This window comes from Stegodyphus dumicola, chromosome 5, assembly GCF_044657685.1.
Source record: "Stegodyphus dumicola isolate Sdum_Otavi_A_Nest chromosome 5, ASM4465768v1".
Lineage (NCBI taxonomy): Eukaryota > Metazoa > Arthropoda > Arachnida > Araneae > Eresidae > Stegodyphus > Stegodyphus dumicola.
In genome coordinates, this window is record NC_140772.1 from 164,253,310 (window position 1) to 164,278,666 (window position 25,357).

The following is a 25,357-nucleotide window of genomic DNA, read 5'->3' on the forward strand; positions in this document are numbered from 1 at the left end:
CTAGGAAAGCGGAACAAATACCTTATACACTCCCCTTTTTAAAGGGCGACTGAGCTTTTTAGGGGATCCAATCGCCAAATCATGGGTGTGGAGAATCTTCATCCAATACCCTTTTAGTTCGGGCACCACTTTACAGACATTAGGATTTTTTGGAAAAGCCGGAGAAATGAAAAATGAGCAAACGCCTTCTTCGCCGGGAAACGAACCACGGACCTCTAAAATACCGGCCCAGCGTGCAGAACCGCTACACCACGAAGGCATGCTAGGAAAGCGGGAGAAATACCTTATAGATAAAAGTTCACAGACGATATCAAAAATTCTTGCTTACAAAAGACAAAACTTTTAGCTTAACTGAAAAAGGCAATGATAAACACAAAACTAAATGGAGTTAAGTTTAGCCTAACGGCTTTACAGATTACTTAACGCGCAGGCTAGCTGTGACTCGTAAAATTCGGCGTAAACAAGCCTAACAACAAGAAGTGCTCATCGCCCCAGAAATCCAATTGCTAGCAAATCAAAGATAGCAACGTGGTTTTTAGGATGACAGAACACGCTCTAAATTTACTTTCCAAAACTTTCCCTTAAATACCAACTTCTTTCTACCTCATTTGAATACACGCACACTAGCTAATTTACATTCTCGCAAGAAAGTGCGAGCTGAAAGTAAGAAAGATAGGAAAGATTGCTTCAAAATAAAATTAACTGCTACGTAAATTAAATAAATCTCTGCAACCTTATTAGAAACCAACGCAATGCGAAATTAAAATATATTACTTTTTCTTTAAATTAATGAGCTATTCAATTTCATCGTTTGCTAAAACACAATGGAATTTGGATCCACTGTAGTTACGTAAATAAATCTGAAATGGATGCTAGATTTAGAATGCTACAATCCAGAATTCCGTATAAATTATAAAGTTACCTAGGCAAATATTTAATTTAAAAATATATAAGCAACTGCTTTGAAAATTGCGAATTTTTTATCTTACATATTTTGGCTTAAACATTCAGCAATTATGATATTTATGTAAAAATATATTTACGATAATATTTCATTTGCTAATTATACTAACACAAAAATGAATGAACGTAATGTTAAGTAATTAAACGTGAAAAACAAAATAAACTTAGATTTTAAATTTACTATTTTGCTTAGTCTTTATATTTATTTCACTCACAATCACCTTTACAGAGAAATTGCTATGGTTCAAATACGCAATTCAACCATAATATTCTGTATTTAATTAACTTAATTATTATTATTTATCATTCGTAAAACAATTGCTTTATGTAATCTGAAAATAATTATATTCTTGAAAAAAAAAATCTTTTTTTGTTTTGTTTTGTTGTGAACAGAATTATCATTAATTTAGTAAAAATCACTACAAGCAGAGAATTATAGTTGAACATCGTTAAACATATTCTGCCTTCACAGAAAAAAATCATGGCTTACCTAACATGTAAAAAATATATAAATTTATTACATTAACATAAAAACAAAATACAAAACAAAACAACTGCTTAACTGAAAGCTTAACTTAAAGGTTTCAGATTTTAAATTACGTCCAAAGGGGCTTTTTTTTAACGTTTTGTATGTTACTTTTATTTATTAAATATGTGTTCTTTGCACTTAAACCATAAAATTCAGTTCAATAGCGGTGTCACAAGATAATTTTAAAATGAGCGTATCTTTCTAATTTCCGATACACAGTTCCGCGCGCTGGAGATAAAAAGGTTTTTTTTTTTTTTTTTTTCCGTAAAGTGCTGCCATTGCTCGCTTGGAAATCCTTGAGTTTGTTAATGAAAAATTCGTTAAGGTTTTACAAAATATGAAATCGATCATAAAACAAATTCCAAATTTCAAATTTGGTCTTCCACATGCCCATATTCGTTGGATGACTATGTCATTCAAAATTCGATAGCTGTATGTACCGTTGTTTTATCACAATGCTAGAAATAGATATACATTTATGCAGATTTTTCATTATTTAATTTCTTCAAATATAATGCAGGACTCTAAGATTTGGTGGCAAAACAGTTTGAAAAGTGAAACGGACATTTATAGTGATTCAACGCAAAATCGCAAAACGAAAACAATAGTCCTTCGGGGACAAAGTCCCTTTGGACTAAAAATTTATTACATTAACAAAAATAATTATAAATATTTAGGAAAAACGACCTTATTATCAAACTAGAACAATGTAGTTCATTTTTAAAAGTGTAGAGTTTAGTGCTTTTTGCAATTATCCGAACTCTCCAGACTTTTGGCAGACGTCAAGCGAATTATCACAGAGTCTAAAGGAACAACTGAAACAAGAGAAAGGTGTAAAAGGCCCTTTATGTCAAACTAAATACGAACAGGAAGTACATCTGGTGCTTACATGTCAGCCAACCACTCGTGGCAAGAAAACGTAAGGTACAGTAAGTTCAAATGTTAAATTTATTTCAACTAAGCTAGTAGCCGGAGGTTACATAAATCAATTTAATGCGAAATTGGCTCAGAACGTAATCGGCGGGGATATGAACCACCAGTAATTATAATGCAAGGTTGGAGAAAGAAAGAAATCTTATCTAGAAATCTTAGTAACGTAGCTTCGAGAGGTGAAACACGCTCTGTCTTACAATCCAAAACCCTAACCTTAAATACACGCGAACTAAATTTGAATTCTGACGGGAAAACGGAAGGGAGAAGTGACAGTAAAGATTCAAAACATAAAATAACAGGTTAATTAACACAAAGGTACCTCACAAAAGTTACAATTTTATTTTCAGTAATTTAATTAAAACTTCCCTAATATTCTAGAAAAAATGTCTTTTTACACGTTGAAATACTTTCAAGAAGAATCAGAGTAATGAAAACAAATTATTATTACATCTATAAGTAATTGAAATGTAATAAAATTTCACTGCACAATATTGCCGATATATCCTCGTAAAAGCTATTACAGGTATTTCGATTACTAAATTTATTGCATAGTGATGCTTTTATAGAAAACGCTGGCTTGCAATTAATGAGGATAATAAAAGTAATAAAAATATAGAAATATGTAACTAACCTTTCTTGCCAGCAAAAAGAATTACAAAATTTTAATATCTCATTTTTCATCACAATTTCATTTTAAAAGTCAAGCTTAGCTAAAAACATGACGTACTATTTTGCTCAAAGAGTGCAAAATTTGGTTTTAGGTCAAAAGAAAACCATCCATACCATAATTCGTTTTCACCAGTGGATTTGTAACTCAAAATCCATGGGCAATTTTTCTTTTCCGGTAAAAGACGACACGATAGGTGACATGAATAATCATGTATTTTCCGGCAAATTGAAAAGAATCTTGCGATCAATCAAATTCCTGAAAAATGTCCTTCGCAGAAAACGGAACTTGAGACATCTTACGCTGGGACTTTATGAAACTCAACTCTCCATAAAAACTAGGTATCGGACAAGAAGATCAATCGGCATTTCTGAAGATGCGACATATAAATTCTTCGAAATGGAATCGGATGATTAATGAAGTTGAAGAAGGCAATTTTATAAATAAATACAAGAAATATATATATGTATCAAAGAAAAACGAAGAAACTTAGATCAGATTTTCATTCACGTCTTCTTAGGACATACTTTACATAAGATAACATTTCGAAAATATACGAACATTTCACCTACTATATGTAACACTTTGCTTAAAAGTGAAACAAGTCTGCTTTCAACCGTTTGAGATTTTCGCAAGCTGAATACACTTTATGAAAGACAGGTCTGCCATGCACAAATTAGATTTTAGAGCGAGCAAGTTTTCATGTTAAACTACAAAAATTATTATCACCGTATTATGTGCCAAATTTTCATGGATTTTGAAACTGAAATGAAATTTTATAATTATTTCTGGGATATGTTACCTTGAGGTTGTTAAACAAATTTATTAATTTAAACGATTTTGTTTAGACGAACATGATTATATTGAATAAATAATTTTAAAATAACAATTACGTAAAAAAAGATTCATATTTTGTTTATGATGCTGCAGATGAAATTAATTTTACTTTAAGCAATGCAGTTTGTAAAGACATACGGTATGGATAACATCTTTCAATAGCATTTTGCAGTGCTATTACAGTTTACGTAATAAAAAATGACTAAAGGTGACTACGAAAGAAATTTTCATGTCCGATGTATACTCAAAGCGACAATCATCTTGCTTACCAATAATATACTTTGTCCCTATTTTTAATACTTTGATTTAAGCTCAAGGAAGATTGATTAACAGAAGTGTAAATACAAGAGATTTAGTTTAAACGCTAAAAAAGCGAATATTTAACTAATATTTATGTCAGAGTTTAGAAATACATGTGAGCAGAAACAGAAGAAGACAAAAGCTTGCGCCATACACTTTCTTGCAATGGAAATTTTTCCAACAGCCCAAATAAATGCTTTAAATATGTTACAGATTTAATTATTATCTATTCGTTTTACTATCACTTTTCAGTCTTCTTACAAATCTTCAGTGTCAAGAATTCCGCTCCAGATGGTTCTTGGGATATTCTCCGTATTAAATTATCCCTGCGAATGCTCGTTTACAAACACTACTATATATGATTACAGTGCTATGGTAACGAACATTGCTATGTTACGTCTCGTCACGTTGTAACTAGCAATGACGTTGCTCAACGAGCAGTGTCTTGTCAATGAGCATTGCTATGTTACGTCGACGTTGCGTTCTTAAAAGCGGTGTCTAAAACAAAATCATTACGTAATATAAAGGGGTATAAATTCTGAATAACAAGAAAAATATTTTTTTCATAGTTAAGTAAACCGTTGTAATATAAATATTTTATAACTAATAATAGATATAAATATTAATTTTCATGCTAAATTAACGCAAGTTAATTAAAAATTGCTAGTATGTATATCTGTATCTGAAGGTGCAATTTTTTCAGCAGCAAAATAACTACAAGTATCATAAGATATTATTCAACAGCGACATTGAATTACTTCAAGATGGGCTTGGCTAAGGCTAATCTGGAGATGAAGCAGCCAGGAGATCAGATGCTAATGAAACGAGAGATTGTGGAACTTATGGGATATAGTAATAAAATGTATATAACGACTTAGCTGCATTTTAAAGAAGGAGTACAGGGTCCAAGAGTTATTTTTTTTTATAAATAATTTGATAATAAGCCGCGACTGCTTCATTTAAACTTCTCCCTGCAAAACAGATTTTTCCGTTATACTGAATTTTGCTATGTTCTTCAGATACAGCATTTAATGCAACTGCAAGCAAATATGGATAAAGCGACGCAGAAGTGACCGCAACATATATTTAGCTGTTGAAGTTAGGGTTATAAGATATTTCTCCCGCTTTCCTAGCGTGCCTTCGTGGTGTAGTGGTTCTGAACGCTGGGCCGGTATTCTAGAGGTCCGTGGCTCGATTCCCGGCGAAGGCGGTTGCTCATTTTTCATCTCTCCGGCTTTTCCAATTAACCTAATGTCTCTACAGAGTTTATTTTTATGGTTTAGGGCTTGTGTTTTGCTCAAATGAATTCATTTTTCCCACATTTGATTTAATTCCCTATAGGTCCATTATCGCCTAGAGCGAGAAAAGCCCTTTGAGAAATATTCTTAATAGGAAGAGACAAAGATACAGGGCAGTAAATAAAATACCTATCTCATATATTTCGTTGCATATTTGTATTTATTTATTTTTGAATTTCTCTCTTTTAGACCTAATTTTTCAACTAATGCAAGTCCGTATCACTGTAAATTAAAAACGAGAGTTGACAATAACTGCCAAAATTCTGATTTCTGCAAATGTAATTTATCGATCTTTATCACATACATTTATGATATTGGTTTAATAACATCTATCTAACTATTATCGTTCAGAAGTAAAATAGTCAAATTTAGTTGCACAGTAGTTGTAGTTGCATAATCTGTCGTAAGCACTTTTAGAAAAACGTAGAATAGATTGCCTTTTTCATTCAATACCACTCAGAATTTTATCTTTTAGATTTATTTCCTTTCAATTTTTTAATTATATAATATTTATGTTCTTACACATAGCCTCATGTTGAGAAAAGCAACTTACAAATACCATAAAATGTAGTAAAAGCAAGTACATTCTTTGTCATTCAGTGTTCTGAAAAACACAGCGCTGTCTACTGATAGCTATTAGAAATGTCAACTCTTAGCAAAGATTCAACAAAATATTTTTGTTTTTTGATAGACATCTGGAAAAAATATTTATTTCGCGCATAGTAATATTTGGAAACAATGTTAAAAAATTAAGACTGATTTGATATTATAAGGTATTTCTTCCGCCTTCTTATCATACCTTCGTGGTGTAATTGTCAGTACGCTCGGCGTGTATTCGAGAGGTCCGAGGTTCGAGTCCCGGTGAGGGCATTGCTTATTTTTCATGTCTCCTGCCTTCAAAAAATACCCAATAAAGGGTGGTGGATGATGAATCTCCACCACCAGGATTCGGCGATTGGGTCCCCTAATCCGAAGTCGCCTTTTAATAAAGGGAATATATAAGTATTTCACCCACCCTCTTAGGATGCCTTCGTGGTGTAGTAATCAGCACGATCGGCGCGTATTCGAGAGGTCCGAGGCTCGAGTCCCGGGGACGGCATTGCTCATTTTTCATGTCTCCTGCCTTCAAAAAAAACCTAATGTCTCTGCAATATAAACTAATAGTTTTCATTATAATAACTGAAAAATGAAAAAATACAAACATACTGATTAGTTTAAGCTAATTCCTTAAAACTTTATAAAACTCTTTATCTAATTTTTTTTAACTGCTTTGCAAGGAAAAATAATTACTGTAGAGAATAAGATTTCATAATATATGCGATGATTTCCCTATTCATAACTGATATTTTTAGACAAATTAACTATAATTTAAGCATTATTTGTTTCTGGATATTTTTCCTTAATAAATACTAAATAATGAAAGATATATTTCGAAAAACGTCAACTCATTTCGATTTGACAATACTGTGTACATTACTGCGGATTTAGAAGTGGAAAAGATTGAATTCAATAAGACGACGCTGTTCGTAATTTCTTTGTATCTCATAAACAGTCGTGTATTAAATGCTCATTTAATCGACTTGATTAAATATAAAAAAAGTAACATTTAGCATCCTTGTTACGCTTAAGTCAAAAGATCCACTTAAAATGTAAATCGAATTCTCCACTCACACACGCATACCATGAAACTTAATAGAAGATGCAAGATTTCTACGCCATAAAAACGTTGACTCGCTAAGATAAAAATCAGTTAATTATTCAGTAAAAAAATTCCAAGCATTTAGAAACTTCCTAAAAAGTTTGAATGTGTTTCATGCTTTTACTCAATTAGAGCTACCCTCTAATCTAAAGTAAGTGTTGCTGAAATTTAAAAAGATTTAATTCAGGAAAGAATACAAGATTTTATTCAAGTACTATCAGATTCAAAGTATATTTCTTTCCACTGAATCAATTGTTCTTGCCTTTTACTTCAGACAAAGGGAAAAAGTTTTTGGGGAATTTATGGGTGGGGAAAAACACTCACTTCCCTCTGTAGAACCTTAACATTCCGTTCACGCTTTTTATAGAGTAGAATATAGCATATAAATGTATATATACATAATTTAACTTCAAACAATATAGTTTCTTGATACTGATATTATAAAAAAGGATTCTTTTATCCCTGAATTCCAGATGAAGTTTCGCATACTTTAGAATGATCTGACTGGATAAACCTAAGAAACACTGATAATCTGATTCTATTCGCGGGGTCTGAACAAGTTGCTTTCATGAGACTTTAGGGCCCTCCTCACTTGTGTATCGCAAAATAGCAACTGTTTCTCTTTAAAATATTCTCTGCGTAATTATCCTTCTTCTTAGGTAAAGAAATCCTTAACGAATTAATAATTAAACCCTTGACACTTAATGCATTGCTATTAATTCAGGTTAATGTATCCAAAAAATGTCCATAATATTCTACAATTATAATGCATATTAACATTACAATAAAACGTATTTAAACTTCGTGGCCAATACAACGACATGTTACGACACTAAATCACAAAATGCATTCGTCATTACATATACAGAATTTCCCTTTTAAGGCCCATTTCTAATTTTTCAATCGTATAGATATAGTAAGGGCTTTGAATCCAAAATTACTATCCAAAATACTTTTATATATCCAAAATACTTTTAATAATTTTTTTATAATATTATCCAAAATACTTTTATATATAACACCTTGCTATACTGTTGTATTTATCTACATTATATACACTTCAGCTATAACTTTTAGCAATTTTGAGCGATATATTTACTAAAATTTATATGATATTTCATTTTTAACACCCTATACCAGCAAATAAGACCGCTGAACACTGTTAACTTTACTCCGATTCAAATAACGGCGAACTGGTTCACTGCATGGGTATCTTTAGTTTGTCAATGTGTAATGTGAATAGGAGTCATTTTCTTCATACAGACCAGGAATCTCTCAGTTTAGGTAGATACCTCTAATATATTGTACCATAAATCGAAATTGTTTAATATTTCTTTTACAGTAAAACCACATTTTAACCCATTTTTACGAAATAATATGAATATATTTCCAAGAAATCGTTTTAAAAGGAGCAAACATTTTAATGTCAGTATTATAAGGATAATTACTGGAGAAGCTAAACAGGAAGAATTAGTATTGTTTGTAAATTTTGCAAAATTTACAAATATTACGGTGATTCTTCTTGTTTGACTTCTCCAATAATCATTATTCGGCGGGTTATTTTAACCTAAATTATAGGGACGTTTGATTTTTTATTTTATTAATGACTGCATTTTTGTTTATATGCTATAACAGTTCTCCTTTCGAATTTAGCTCCTGTATAGTTAGTTTAAAAGAAAGCTCATTAACATACATGGTGTAACTACTGTTTCAGAATAACGACTAGGCAAGCCTCGGCTGTTTCCATACTCCTGGTTATTTAAGCTATTTAGGTTATTGCCTTAACAGCTCACAGTTAATTACATTTATCACACCTAAAACTGAGGCTTCCTTACAGAGAATATTCGCTTATCTTGTTTCAGTCAGTTGTTGGAGTAAAAACAGGTAATAGTAATGCCATTTTCATCTTCAGAACATTAGCTAAAATTACTTATGTGATTAATTGAATTACCTTGTCTTTATGTTCTCATTCATAAGATACAGTATATGTTAATTTTTGTTTATCGATTTGAAGCTAAAGTCATAAGTAACTTACTTTTCTGTACTCTGTGACTATTCTTATTTCGCTCTCTTCTTCATCTAGAATTAATCTAAACTTTCATATTTCCTCCGATTTCCGTATTTATGGTCCCCAGGCAAATGTGAGATGCAAATAAGTAAGCAGTTTGATTAATTGGATGGTTTCTTGTTTTAACCTGGCATATTTTCCGTGTTATGTAGAGTGCTTAGGATCATTAGTTTTATAATTATAATTAAATTTAAATTACTCTCAGCTTAATTCAGCTAACGTATTTCAGAAGCGATTAAATCCAAACATATAATGCGATTAAATCCAAATATATAATATACTGTACTATTTTTACTTATACTAACATATACAGCGGAGTTTATATGTGCACTGCGGGAAAAAAATGGGACAGTTCTATATCTCCCGTTCAACTGGGCCGATTGACAAAATTTAAACTGCGTTTTCCATGTCTCGAAAACGCGACTTAGGATATATATTAGATTTATATATAGCTATATATAGGTATTTTGACATAAAATAGGACTTTTTATGAAATAACGTACCAATTTGTTTTCCGCATTTCGATTCTACCACTCAAATTATGCCTAAATATTAAGTTTTGTAAAATATGGTGCGAAATTTACGGAGAAATTAAAAAAATTAATTTGGCGCATTTTTTTTAGTTTGAACCAAGAATAATTCCTTTAGAAAACTTCTTAATATATGACAACTTATTTTCGTTTCCCTTCCATTGTGCGGGAGTGGGAAAAAAGTCACACCGTTCCTACCTTTTTTATATTGTGGATGAGTGGAGAAATGTCACATCCTACCTACTTTCAAATAATTTTAACAAATTGCGTAAATCACATTTTCGTTATTATCGCTTTCAACAAGTATGCCAAATTTCAAAATGCGCCAATATATAAATTCACGTATATCTTCGGAAATTTTGAATAAAAAGCTCTAATATTTTGCAGCTATGCTTAGAAATACGTCTACTTTAAAATGATTGTAAAATGTTTGTAGGTTATAATTCAATTTTGTTTTCGAAAATTTATAAAAATTATTTTAAAATACAAATTTTAAAAATAAATCATAAAACATGGGTGAATTTTATTTGGAATTAACTTAATTTCGGACTGTGTAGGAAGGAATCAAATAAGTTTCATAAAAAGAGATATTAATAAATACATACCAAATTTAATTAACATTGAGCAGCTAAAATTTTGAGAGCTAATTTTTTAAAAGTTACTCGTGCGATTTTTACAAAACTTGGCAGTTTGGCATAATTTGAGTCGTAGAATCGAAATATAGAAAAAAAAAATGGCATGCCATTTCAGAAAAAGTCAGATTTTGTGTCAAAATACCTATATTTGAACAATGCCATATATAAATCTAATACATATCCTACGTCGCGCTTTCGAGACATGGGAAACGCAATTTGAATTTCGTCAATCGGCCCAGTAGAACGGGAGATGTCCCCCTTTTTTCTTCTCAGTGTAGATTCAGTACATAGCAATATACTCGACAGAAGAAAGCCTTTTAATAATAACTCTATCTGGTGGGGAATACAATCTAGTGTTACAGAACAATTAATGATGTTATTTGTATATTTAAAGTTTATATGAACTTACTACCGCACATTGCACTGTTAACACTCAAGAAAAACTAAAATGCTTTTAATTCTAGAATGGATGTAGAATTTTGGCATTAAAGAGTAGATATATGAAGTAGTCAGCTAATTATAAAAACGTCGTACTAAAAATTAAAACATCAAATATCTCAGAACATATAAAAGCTATCACTCTTCTGATAATAAAACATATGGCAAAGCTCAAAGCTATCAATTTTTGGATAATAAACCAAATGCCAAATTTTAAAGCGTTAAGCGCCCGCAACCTCTTAATGCATTCTAGGATTAACATCCATTTCCAAGATTTCGAAACATTTTGAAACAAATTGAAAGTATTTTCTAACATCTGATTCGGTTTTCAAAATAGTTTAAGGGCATGCATGTACAATTTTCAGTTTATGGTACCTTTGTATGCAAATGCAAAGTGTTCGGCGATAAAGGCATTTTCTCCTTAAGTATGGTACGCAAGTATATTTTTCTAATGAAAAAAATTAAAATTAGGGTAGAAAATGCTATAAAAGCAATTTCCTCTAAAAGGCAGGTAATGTTCAGAGTAAATTAAATATCTTTCTTATATTTATGCAAAATAAGAATTCAAATTAATAAATTATTCATTATACTTGTGGGAGTATAAACTGAAATGTTCCATATAGTAATTATGTGCAGTGGAAATACCAGCGCGTGTTTACTAAGTTAGCTAGCTAGTTAATTTTTACATCACTATTAACGACTAAAACCTGGCAGGTGACAATTATTGAGTTAACCCTTTAACTGCTTAAGACGTGTTTAAACGTTTTTGGAATTTCTTTAAAAATGCTTAAGACGTCTTTACGCGAATTTCAAATCGCACGAAAAATGCTTAAGACGTGTATACACGAAGCCCGAATTTCGCGAAGATTGCTAAAGACGTGTTTAGACGACGCGATCTGGTCTTCCTTCCCCTACCTTTCTGCAGGCGGCTGTCAGTTGACACAAAGCTCTTAATAGGGTGTGAAGTCTCTTTCAAACGAGCACTTTAGGAAAAAGTCCTTAGAGTGAAGTATCTTTGTCAGACAGCAGGTATGTATTATCTGTGTGCCGACTAAAAGTTTGCGAAAGAAGATAAATCGTTTTACAACTGTTTGCCTTGTGGTACTTTATACAAATGAAAGTCAAACAGGATCCGACGTTGTTATAGTACATTGCCGAATTTTAGTAGAAACAAGAAAAAATAAGAATTGTAACGGAGGACGCCTTTATGCCTATATGTTATAGAATCAAATATTTTATTTTTGTATTGAAAAATGATTACAATTTCTGATTCGTCAGGAAACAATATAAAATGTTGCAACCAGCTTTCTTGTTTGCCTTCGTATTTCAAATGCGCGTTATTATAATGTTATATTCTTCTTTTTACATTGTTAAATGTTAAAACTGTGCTGTTCTTAAATGTTAAAACTGTGCAGCATGCCTGAGTTTTGTACTCGTATGTGTGGCTCTATGCTCCGTAGAAATGGCGAACTGACATATAAAAATTATATGAATGTTGAAAGGAAGATATTCTACTCGAAACTTCAACTAAATGGAATAAATGAATACGCTGAAGGAATTTCTAGAAATATTTGTTTTAAAAATTTTATTATTAAGATTTTAAATACAAAATGTTTTGAAATCTAAAGAAAAAAATATGTAATCCTTGAAACATTTTTGGAAAGAAATCTATCGATATAAAATCTCTTAAAATTAATGGAGTGTAAATTAATTAAAACAGTTAGTGTACGGAAGGGTTAGATATACTGCGCACAAAAAATTACAGTCAGAAGATCAATTATTTAAAAATATAAATTAATTACATTAAAAGAATTTAAAATAAATTAACATCTGTCCAAATGTCAATGCTAACAGCAATAGCTGAACTTTTCAACGAAATGAACTTTTCAACGAAACGAAATGAAATGAAAAACGAATTTTCAATGAAAGTTATTCTTTAAATTCCGAACTTAGTTCATCCGTCGGTACGCAATGATTGTGTCTTTGCGATTACGTTTCTTATAGATACTACAAAAATGCCGCCAACGAAGTAGCGGTAAAATCGTTGAATACTAATAGTTTGAAGCGGGTTCAAATCCTGATGAATGGATTGCCTGCATACCAGTTTTAGCGAATGTTTGTTGCGCATGTTTAATGTGAATATGAGACAATTTATTTAGCTTTTCATGATGACGTACCTTGACTACGAGTCCTCGCTCGGGTTGTGTTTGGTTTGGCTTATTAGATTATTAAGCACGTGAAGGCGATCTGTCTAAGTGAGGTATGCTTTCGTGACAGATTTTCTAAGGGAAACAATCTCGCACTGCAAAAAGTTAAAACCATAAAAACGCCCATGCAATCAGCTTGTTCACGGGGGTTTGAATGCAGGTCAAACTACCAGTATGTTAAGAGAAGCGATTCCAAGAATGTTTAATTATTTTATTTAGTTTGTCATAAGCTAAATAAAATAATTAAACATTCTTGAAATCTCTTCACTTTACTGAAATGGCAATAACTTCGAATTATACTATGCTACTACTTTTCCTCTAATATGAAATTTTGAACTTTTCCGTTATCGGACAGCCCACCAGGGACTGAGCGGAGTCTAACGGAACAACTGGTGGTTCTGTCCGGGGTTCGAATCCCGGGAAACGAGCTGGTTGCCAGGATGATATTCTTAGTTTTCCATATGTGTAACATGTATGCAAGCTAATTTCCGTTAGGCAGTCCTCGAACGAAGGCATCCTTCACCTTAGGCAAATAACCATCGAGTACTTTGCCATAATCAAATAAACCTTTATCCATAACATGCTTCAAATATTTTTATGTTGAAAAGTTCATGCGCCAAAGTTGGCCCCCGTTGAATGAAATATGTTGTTTATTTTTTCTTTGTTTTTTATAACAACAATGTTCTTGTTTTCAGAATCTGAATTATCAATAAAATTCTTTTAATAATATGCGATTCTATTTTGTTTTTTTGTTTAATGAAAAATTAATTTAAGCGACAAATCTCTTACGTTTAGAAAAATTTTCGATTTTCGAGTTCTTGTCAAAAGCGCATCTTCTCGTTGCTGCATATATTTATTTAAAGCAAACTGCTTGGCGCGTGTGCTTTTATATTTGAAAAGATTCAGAGAATTTTCAACATGGAAATAAAGTTATTAATTTTACTGAATTTTGTGGATTCTTTGTGTTTTGAGGTAAAGGTCAAACCATCAGATATGTGATAACCTTAAAATAAGGGTATATATAATCAGGATTTTGCGGCCACACATTCCCAGCGAAATAAATTACAAAAAATTATCTATGTAGAATTAATGTATATTCCATTTAGTATTTTAATTTATCAGTGTTATTACTCATCAGTTTATCAGTGTAAGTTATATCGAGTTTTAGTTGTGTTCGATATAAGAATTTTATTTGGTTTATATAAATCCGATTCGTTTAATAATATTATATTTATTAAATACTATTTATTAGGTTTTCAAATCTGTCAAACCCAATCAATGGCCTCCTGGCTAAGATATCTGATTATTGCTATTTCGACTCGTATTCGAACCAAAACAAACGAACTGGTTGAATTTTGTGATTTCCCCTATGTGTAACATGAACATGAGTACGTTTTACTTAGAAAGTCGCCCATGGAGACATTCATTGCCTTCGGCTGATAGATCTCGTTTCCTTTGCCATACTCAAAAAATCTAAAAATTTTTCAAAAACACTAACAGATGCATATAACAAAATAAAATTAAGTAAATGCATATAAGAAAATAAATTAAGTAAATGCATATAAAAAAACTGAAGTAAATGTATATAACGAAAAAAAAAAAAAAATGAGGTAAAAACAAATTTTCAATAATTTTTCAATACAGTAGTTTTTAAATTGCTTGTTTTCAAATTTTATTTCATATTTTAGTATGTACTAATATACAGTGTATGTGTGCGAAAGTGTGCTTGTTCGGCATATCCATATATATTAATTAAATAAATCTGATTTGAAAATGCATGCACTAACTCGCTATTCTCGTAATTTGAAAAACACTAAAGTATTGTCTGAGAAAAATATTTATAAAGAAAATTAAATTTCGTCTCCTTACTCGGTGCTGTGTAAAAAATTTAAATAAGCTTATTAATTTTTTCTTCTTTATTAAAAACAAATTAGTTTCTTTTCATCTATATATGAAAAATAACAAAATCTTGCTGTCAGAATGGAAATTCTTAAAAATATGAAATTCGTTTTTTTCGAACAAAAGTTTCTGAGAAATTTCTCTAGGTCAGCAGGTAGTAACAGGACCACTGACTGCTTTGTTTGAAAAACCCGATGAAGTGGATGATTTTACCCCCAAAAAGTTTTCTTTAACAAAGCAGATGCGGTCCAAATGGCTTTTCTGAGAAGCGTTCGTATTTGAATAGCTTGAAGCTTGAAAGCTTGAGTTGGAAGATGTTCCCAAAGTCAGACAGCAATAAAATTTGTTATAGATATTTCTCTCTCTCTCTCTCTGTGAGTTCTTGAAATCTTGGAATGGGTGAAAATTTATTTTGTTTTACATATATAAGGAAACTGCATGTAAAGCAAAATAATTCAAGGCACCCATTGTATGTTAATCATTGTACGTCCCCTCAGCTCTTCGGTTGGGTATTAAGAAAAGAAATTCCTATACTGCTTTTGTATTACTTGTATAGTGAAAGATTTGAAAAAAATAGCTTCATATGAAAAGTTTTTCTCCGATGAACGAATACAGCTGAAATATGTTTCTGTCTTCAAGTATATCCACAAAACATGAAATAGTATTGTACTCTTTTGTATTCTATTGCATTTTTATATTACTTCGTGGTAAATTTTTTTATTCTTAAATTTCTCTCTCTCTTTTCTTATAACACACAAGTACTCTTTCAAATATGGCTGACCTATGAACCTAAATTTTTATACTATAAAATTTTATATAAAAATTAGCCGTAATCATTAGACACAGCTTTGTGTATATTATATTCTTGAATACATGCCTGCAATTAATACTAAGAATACTATTGATAAAATTCGTGATATAATTAATAATGAAAATACTGTTTGAGCTAAAAACCGATTTGAATCTTTTTTTCATTATAGGGTAACATGAGCCAAACAATTTTCGTTAGAAATATACAATTATGCTAACTTGACACATCAGATAGAAAATATTTTACCGTCATCATCGGCTATGATAAAAGATTTATACGCTTAAGATTTTGGATTATGATAAAGCACACAGGACCTATTTGTCTAAGGGAAAGGAAGTCTTCAGAGTAGTTTTTTTTTTTTTTTTTTTTTTTTTTTTTTTTTTTTTTTTTTTTTTTTGGTGGGAAACAAACTGTTAATTCACAATCAATTGTACTTATGAAAAACCCCTAAGCCTCCCATGCAGCCGCTAGAATTTACCGGTGCTCAGCTATCTTACCGCTTGGAGACTAGTTGGCTTTCTGAACTTACGCAATATCTATCTGAATTTGAATATTTGCATAAAAAACGAGCAAAATAAAATGACACATTGTAAATAGTACATTTTACTGAAATCAAACTTTCTTTGAAAAAGGAAAATTAATTGTAAGGAATAAGATGGATGCATTTAATTAAACGGCGGGCAATAACAGCGCTGATCATATGTTTCGTATAGGAAATCATTTTCTTCGTGTTATCGTATAACGGAAAATATCCACAGATTATATTTTACAGTTTTTAAGAAGTCATGGGTTATCTGCTTTAAGAGAACACCTTCGTGGGCAATTTTCTAAATAAAATTGGCTTTAATTCACGTTACGCATCGAGAAAATCATAAATACCACAAGCAGCTAAACTGTTCGGTTGCCAACAACAAAATACCAACATCCAGCAATCTTATTCACTCAACTATAGTGAACTTAAACTAATGTTTGTATATTATTAGTAGTATTAAAATAACGAAAATATTTATTCTAATAAAAATTTTTGTTTGAATATCCTCCCTAGTAAGGTATTTCCTTTGGTTGGAGATTTGTCAACAATAAATGCTATGTTTAAACAAGACATTTATCTAGAGCATAATGCTTCAAAAATGTATGCTGGGATCCCTAGAAAAAAAAAATATCGCCGGAAAATATATCTCCGAAAAAATATTTAATTATTCATATTCTTATGATTAATTATTAAATAATTAATAACTTTTATAATTATTAAATGAAATGCTTATTTATACTTTACCAAATGTACAGCAACACTCTTTCTTTACAAAAATACCATATTGAATAAATTATATTGTAAGCTAATAAGTAACAACATTGCTTTGTTTAATTAAGATACAATAACAAGCCGAACAAACATTAAATTGGAAGTCAAACAACAAAAATCAGTGTTATATTTTCAAATTTTCACCATCTAATTTTCATTATATCTTATCTCGTTCATTTGCGCTTTTGCAGCTGAAGATGATGGTTCGGTAAAACCATCGAAACTAGTCCTGTGAAAATTTGAAAATATAACGCTGATTTTTGTTCTTTGACTTCCAAATTAATTGCTTTGTTTGTTATTAATATGTCTCATCCTTCCTATTTCAGATAAAATTTACTAGTGTTTCTTGGACAGGAAAGCAAGAATTTTTAATTTGAATCCATAAATTTATGATACACTGAAAACGGTTTCATGTTATAATTCCCTTTCTGAATATCTTGAATGTATATGAAAAAGTAAAATGCAAATTTATTATTAATATTACCACCCTTAAAAACACCCAAATATTTCGTTTATTTCTCTCTTAAAACAACGTAATAATTAAGGAAAAAAGAAATTATTTAAAATAATTATTAGTTGTCTGCAGTTGAAGAATATAGGAAAATGCAGAAGGTTTTAAAGATTTTTAATTAATGACAAAAATACAGAAAATCGGAAATAATACGAAATGTTTCAGCAATATCTCAGAAGGAATGAAAATTGCACCCGATATTTGTCAGAATATAATTTTAGTGATAGCAGTTTAATCAGTCTGCATTGAAATTCCGGTGATAATCAGTGACATACAGATTTAGGTTACTTAGGTTAAAAATGCGTAATAATTTAAAATTTAACCGGGTAAATTTTAAAACCAATTTATTTGAAAACTATCAGCTTCGCTGCGAGCCTTCGTCTGGCTTTTAAATGTACCGGAAAAATGGCTGAAGGGAACTCCAAACGTTAAATTTAAAAACTGCATAGGATTTTACTCTGCAGAACAACTTCATAAAAAAAGTTATTACGTATAACAAAATTACAATGAAATAAGCAATGTCCCTTAATACAAATATTAATTATCCTAATAAATAAATTAACCAAATTCCCTTTGCAAAATCTTAAGAACTGAAATGGTATAAAGGAGGTTAATAACTTTGTTTCCTAAAAAAAATCAGTCAAAACTTTTCAATATCTTAAAAACAATGAAATGAGCCATAAATAAAATAAAGGAATGCAAAAAACCAAAAATTCTGAAAAGCAAAGTATAATTAATGATATTTTATCTTATGTTTTCAAGGGAAAAAATTACAATGAAATAAGCTATATCCCTTAATACAAATATTAATTATCCTAATTAAAAAATTAACCAACCTTCTGTAGAAGAACAAAAATCATGTAAAACTTTTCAATATCTTATAAACAGTGAAATAAGCAAAAAAATGACATGAAAGCAACTCAAAAAACATAAAATTCCGCGCAGAATTTTACTCCACAGAACAAATTTATCCAAAAAAAAAAAAAAAAAAAAAATTAATAAAAATATATTACATTTATATAAAAATGACAATGAAATATGCCAATCTCTTAAAAACAGTGACATAAGAAATACGATGAAAAATTGTTGCCAAACCCATATTTCTAAAAGAATGAAACTATTCAAAATGATGCGATTTCATCAAAAATCTATCAACAACAATAAGACAGGAAAATTGTTGCCCAAATCACATTTTTAAAGATGTGAGAAATGTACTCCGAAGCTTCATTTAAAAAATCTTTTAAAAATACAAAATATTATCATTTTTCCAAAATTTTTTTTTTTTTTTTTGTAAAAGCATTCGCAAGGATGAAAGTTTAACGTGTCCAAAAATCAAAGAAAAATAATCTATACATTTTTAAAAATAAACTTTTTTAGAAAAAATCCCATTGATAAAGTGTTAAGCTCCCTTTGTTAAATAAATTCGTATTTAATCGATTTATTGAAACACGAAATTTATTTTAAGTTCGTAAAATAGCTAAGTGCCTACGTTTCATGACGATGTGAAAATGGAGTGTGTAGAGTAAAATCTCACTTTCCTATAGCCCATTATGTTTCAAAATGACACGATTTCGTTACAAAACATGAAATAAAAAAAATTCGAATTCGAATTTCGAAAAAATCGCTTCGAAGTGCACTGGCTCTTGTGTAGATGTACCTATGTACCAAATTTCGTAGCCGTGGGTCTATTAGCTTACGCGCAGCGCGAACGAAAGGCGCGCACACACAGACAGACTCTTTCTTTTATCATATGTAGAGAAGATATGTAGAGATAAGATTGTTTAAGGGAAGGAAACTTTCAAGTTTCGCAGCTGTAGCCTGCGGCATTAAGACGGACATCACGGAGAGTCTAGCCTTTTGCAATTCTCTTGAGAGCTCACAGGTACTGAACAATATATGGCAATCAATCTCACTTAGCGGATTCATTGAAGTAAAATTCTGGGAGGGATGGGAAATAACAAAAGAACTGCTTGACAATTTTCAGAGGTTTAGGGTTATTCTCGCGACATTTTACTGGGAAGTTCGGTCCAAAACTAGCGACAGTTTTAAAGGGATTCGCAGAAAATCACTCGACAGGCTAAGGGTTAATAAAAAAGCAAATTTTTAAAAACCACTAAGTTCAAAAATTTCATTCAAATTTGAAAAGTAACTACAATTATTCGGATTGTTTATGACATGTTCGTTATGCTTGCCATCAATGGCTATGACGTGGCGCAGACGAAGAGAAAAATTCTGAAAAACTCGCTGAAGTGTCGAGACATCGATGCTTTCGATGATCTTCCAAATGGCTGTTTTTGAGCTCAGTAATGGTTTCGGGATTATTTACGTAAACTTTGACTTTAATAGTGCCTCACAAAAATAAGTCACAAGGGTTGAGATCGGAAGAGAATGCCGGCCAAGCGATTGACATTCCAGTGGCTTTTGGGTGTACCTCAAAGAAAGAATGCCTCTCTAAAATGTTCAACCATAATTTCAAACACAATACCGGTCCGATCGATTCGTGCCCCGTTCCGCCTGAACTCCGTCTTTTCGAATTCTGGGTTATTTTGGATAAAAGAGAGGACACCGATTATACCGCGCCTTAACATTGCACACCAAATAGAAAGACTTCTTGTTCTCGAAATGGGGATTTTCATTCTCCCAAATGCAGCAATTCTACTTACTGACGTACTCATCTACTAATTGAAAGTAGGCTTTCGCTAAACCAAACGATGTTCATATCAAATTTTTGTAAGTCAATCATATCGACATTAGTGTTTATGAAACTCGCTGAAGAAAAAAATTGAATAGTCTTTGAAACACAAAGACTATTCAATGGCAATAGGTCTGAATGGCAGACGAGTCTGAATTTTGCATGGAAAGAGCTGCAGGTTTTGAACAAGTTTGTCGCAAAGTGTCCCGGTTGATTCCGACCTTTTGTGAAGCTCGTCTTTGTGCTATTTTGAAGCAGAGTTCCTGTTTTCTCGATATTTTCAAGCGCTTTCGCATTACTCGACGACCAACATCGCCAACACTCTCATCAAAAACACAACCAGTTCTCTAAAACCTTTTAATCAGATTTATCTTTGAGCCACAGTCGGGCTGTTAATGCTCGAATAGTAGGCCTTGACGATGTATATGCATTCGTCGTTTCGACATTTTCAACAAAAAATGAACAAAAACAAGAATGCGAGTGTGCATACTCAAACAATTTCCCATCATGCCCTGCATTCAACCGCCAAGTTTTAACTAGATCTCGCCAACGGTTCATTTTTTTTCTTTCATAAAATATACTTATTTCCTATTCCTTCTACAGGAAATGTTATTCCTCACAAACACTGAAAACAAAGACCAGTAGGTTAAATACTATTCAGTACCAATTTCGTATAATTTAGGCACTTATTTTACAGCAAATACAGTAGCCGCTTTTCCATATAACTGTTACCGCTTTTTCTATAGACATACAACTGAACATATTTTCTTCGCCCCATCTGCAGATTTACATGCCTTACGTTTTCGGGTTTAGTAAAACCTCGTGCTTTGTTGAAATTTAGACGATTGTCTCCTTAAGAGTCAGTTCAATTTCTTCTAAAACTGTGAACGTGTTTCTTATCGCCGAATCCTACATAAATGAATTATTGACATTTTTCTGAATTTCAAAAATAATGAAATATTTTATGTTTTCAATAGCAACCAATTCGTGACGCACCATATCAACTGTATTTTGGATTAGCGGCATTAACATCATATTTAGCCGCATTATGAGATAATTTCTATTACTGCCTTCATCATTTTATGTTTAATTTTTCTCAAAGTAAAATAAAATAAAATATATTACAATTAATTTAACATTTCAAACAGTTTATAAATAAAGCTTTAGAAAACTGAGAAAACATTATAAGCAATTTTAAACATAAAAATCACAAGATTCAAAAGAAACTAATATCTGATCCCGGTATTAAGATTTCAATTTAAAAGGGACAGTTTAATTTAGAGTTTTTAAATTTTAAACCAAATTTAAAAATTTATCATATGCCGACTAGTTTAAGAATAGGACCACAGAAGTTAAAAAAGTGTATACTATAAAATATCATATTTAAACTGAGCAAAGTTAAAAAAAAATACTGTGATAATATTTCATCTTAAATTGAGGTCACATGGAGATTTGTGAACGTATTTAATGCAGAAAAGGATTAATGAGAACGTAGTTATGCATTTAGCATTTGACTGGATAGTTTGCAGACAATGTTTGTAATGAATCTCTCCTTCAAATGACAATACCTTTTCATTTTTCTAGGGCAAAATGCCAATAGACTAATTTTCGAAATTATAATAAAATCCCTAAGGAGAAAGAATGACATTCTCACATCAGGGGAGAAATAAGAAACAGAACACTAAAAACTCTGTCGAGATCCACTGTGTGAAAATATTTCATTTTCGTCTTTTTATTTCTTTCTGTACAATGTTAGGTTATGCTTCAAAGTTGCTGGTGGTTGTTTGTTTACATCGTAAATCCCAACAGACAAATTTTGGTGCTTTAGTAACTTAGGTGAGAAATAATTAACAAAATCTTCCTCCTACACGATGTCCAAATAAATCTAGATTTATGCATGGTTAGCATAAGTTATTAACTACTCCCTTGTGCTCGAAACTGGGAATTCCCATGCTCTCCAGTTTCTTAAAGTTTAGGCCTCCTTAGTCGAAGGAAACAGTTAACACTGACACTTATACTGAGGTATAATAAGGAGCAGATTCTCGCTGTTTTTCCTAAAAATCAGTTTTTCTTAGGACGGCTTCCAAGAAATCACCTCTTACTCTAAACAGATAACTATTGCAAGCTTTGCTCTTGCAAATTATGCTAAGCTTTTCTGGCTGGAATACGGATAACTTCAAAAGGAATCATTAACACATGAATTATCTCATTTCAGTTTATAAATATAACACAAAGGGATGTTCTTAGTCAAGCTATAAAGTGTAAAATCTATTGCAGATAGAAGTATACTTGTTTCACAAACGTTGATCCAGGTCTAAAGAACAAGACTCAGGCTAAAATAGCGTAACGGCCAAGGATGAAAATTATTCAAACGCCTCATTACTCACGAGTGGTCTTTGAACATGCCGACACAATTCATGTTTTCCTATAAAGATAATCTAAAAGTTTAGCGATGTAAGCTGATACTTTTTCCCCATCTTTTCCTTCTCGGAAGAAAAATGTCAAATGATTGATCTGAAATCTGTTGTGGCACTGATGTAATTTAATAGACGTATCAAAATTCAAGATTGATTAATGTATTGATTTTTCTTCCTTGTCTCTAAATGAGGATTCTTCTTCTGAGCTATTATATGTCTTTATAGAATGTCATTTGTATGGATTTAACAACACATAATATTTTACAAATGATGATATGATTCATCATGTATTCTTATGCGAATTTTAATTTTAATATTCAAGTTAATAATGATATTTTGAAACTTTTCTATTAAACTAATATTTTTTTATCTGTGGATAATTACTCTAGTTGTTTAGATATATTTTCTAACTCTTAGAGAATCTCTAAATCTGTTGATGATTGTTATATTAAAATAACAACCTCAAAATTTTAAATAAACATACAAAGCAAAATTAAAACTAAAATTTATTTAAAATCATAATTTAGGTTTGGTAAATTTAAAGAATAAAAATAAGACAAAATCGCTACTTGCTGCTTATTAATCTCGTATCTGTAAATGGTATAGCTTGACATTTTACACACCCTAATTTCGGTAGAATCTGGAAAGAATGCCTACCTCTATTTCTTGCTTAATAATCTTAACTGAAGTAAATTAATTTAAAGTCTTATGTAATAGAAGTTATCTTGTCCCATATCGGTCAAGGATGGCTATAATCACAACGTTAAATATCTTTCGCAGGCAGACCGAAGTTTGCTAGATGCTATTCTCGTTCTAGGCCTGAGGCTCAAGCTCTCTGATACTGCGCTTCTCTTCAGCCCCAGAAAACTTCAAACCGTCATCGAATAATACTTTATATCACAGTATATGTTCGTAAGCAGTATTACTTAGCCATAGTATTTTGTAATGCACATTAAACACATGAAACAACGAACTATAAATAAAAGAGAGATTTGGAAGTTCAGCGGTAGCCCATATGATTTTTAGAATCCTACCACATCTACTTTGCAGGGGAGTATTAGATAAATCCCATTACCTTGGAGACCGATGGTGCTATTTTATTACGATATTTTAAAACAGTTTCTAACACGCAACTGAATAAATGAAAGAGAAATCTCTTTATTTTCCTAAGCTAGTAATGTTAAAACATTCAGTGATCTGGATTGGTGAATCTTGTAACATAGTAAATGATGTCAGCTATTCCGACCACTACCTGTTGCATACATAACAGTGACAGTTCAATCACGACATTCACGCGTAAGTAATGGAGTAATGGGTAAGCAAGTGATTTCGTCCATGAAATAAAGATTTATTTCAATATTTTAGTGGAGAAGAAGGTATCTCAAGCTCCCAAGTTCTGAACAGCTTTTGGAGACCGTGTAAGTCTAAGTAAAAATGTCTATCAGGTAAGGCGTACGGTACCTGCTGAGGCATCCCAGTTGTAGGCAAAATTTATCTTTAATGTTCTCCTGTATCATTATAGCCGTTCAAGAGGAGTTTACGCAACCAATCATAGATCTTTGAAAAAAGGAAAATGAAAGTTCCAGTCAGCTCAGAGAGATGTATTGAAGCGAAAGGAGATTATTTAACAATAATACAATCTGCAAGTGTGTATAATCATTCCACTTATTTATTCATCCAAATCAAATCCAAATCACATTTTAATGCACTTGGATACGAATTTGCTAAGTGAATGCCTAAATGATTAAAAATTACTAAGCGATAAATGCACACTAACCGTTGATCTTGTCTCCCGCTGCACTCGCAGAAGGCCTGGTACGAACTTTTTCATAGCATCTCCAATAGGCTCGTATCTGTTGGACTAAAATATTAGAATTTCCACCTTCCTCCTTCTCACTTGAAGATGTACCTTCGGGTACACCAATGTGAAGCTTACCCTGGGGAAAAAAGAAAATAGTAAATATTACGTATAACAGCTGTACAGCTGTAATTTTACAACCAAGAAAATACTTTTAAATTAAAATTGTATAGAAATAACGTAATACACCTATCATATCTAGCGACGCGGGCGACTAGGCGGGACATTTCCGAGAAATGACATTCTAGTAACACTGGTTTAATGGGAACTTTCCGAGAAATGTCCAGCCCACCAGCGGCCGAGCGGTAAAGACGCTGAACACTGGTAGATCGGTTCGAGATTCAAATCCCGCGAACGGGCTGGCTGCACGGGCGTTTTCGTGGTTTTCCCCATGTATAACGTGTATACGAGCCAGTTTCCCTTAGAAAGTCCTCCACGAAGGCATCCCTCCCTTTAAGCAGATAGCCCTCGTGTGCTTTGCCATAACTGAATAATCCAATCCAATCCGAGAAATGTCCTGTCTAGCTGAGGAAGGAATGTCCCGGCTATAAAGAACATTTTGAAACTTTTCCGAAAATGTTTCGTTTGCAGCTGTCTTCCAAGTAGAGATCAACTAATCAGACGAAAGTTCTACTTCTGAAGGATCAGGGGTAATTTTTCAATATGGCGATGGCTGCAACTGTGAGGTCCTGGAACGGTTGAAACCGAAGCCGCTTTAACTGAAGAAATACGGAAAACGCCATACATATACATAAATATTGT

The 25,357-nt window shown here is 31.7% G+C and overlaps 1 protein-coding gene across 2 annotated transcripts in view; it reads right to left on the reverse strand.

The window, feature by feature from the left end:
- LOC118181155 (calcitonin gene-related peptide type 1 receptor-like) overlaps nt 1-25,357 on the reverse strand; it is a 374,571-nt gene that overhangs the window by 335,985 nt on the left and 13,229 nt on the right. For both annotated transcript variants that reach the window (XM_085817333.1, XM_085817334.1), the window contains exon 2: nt 24,515-24,674. In XM_085817333.1, the coding sequence (XP_085673459.1) occupies nt 24,515-24,674 (160 nt within the window). The remainder of the gene's footprint in view (nt 1-24,514; nt 24,675-25,357) is intronic.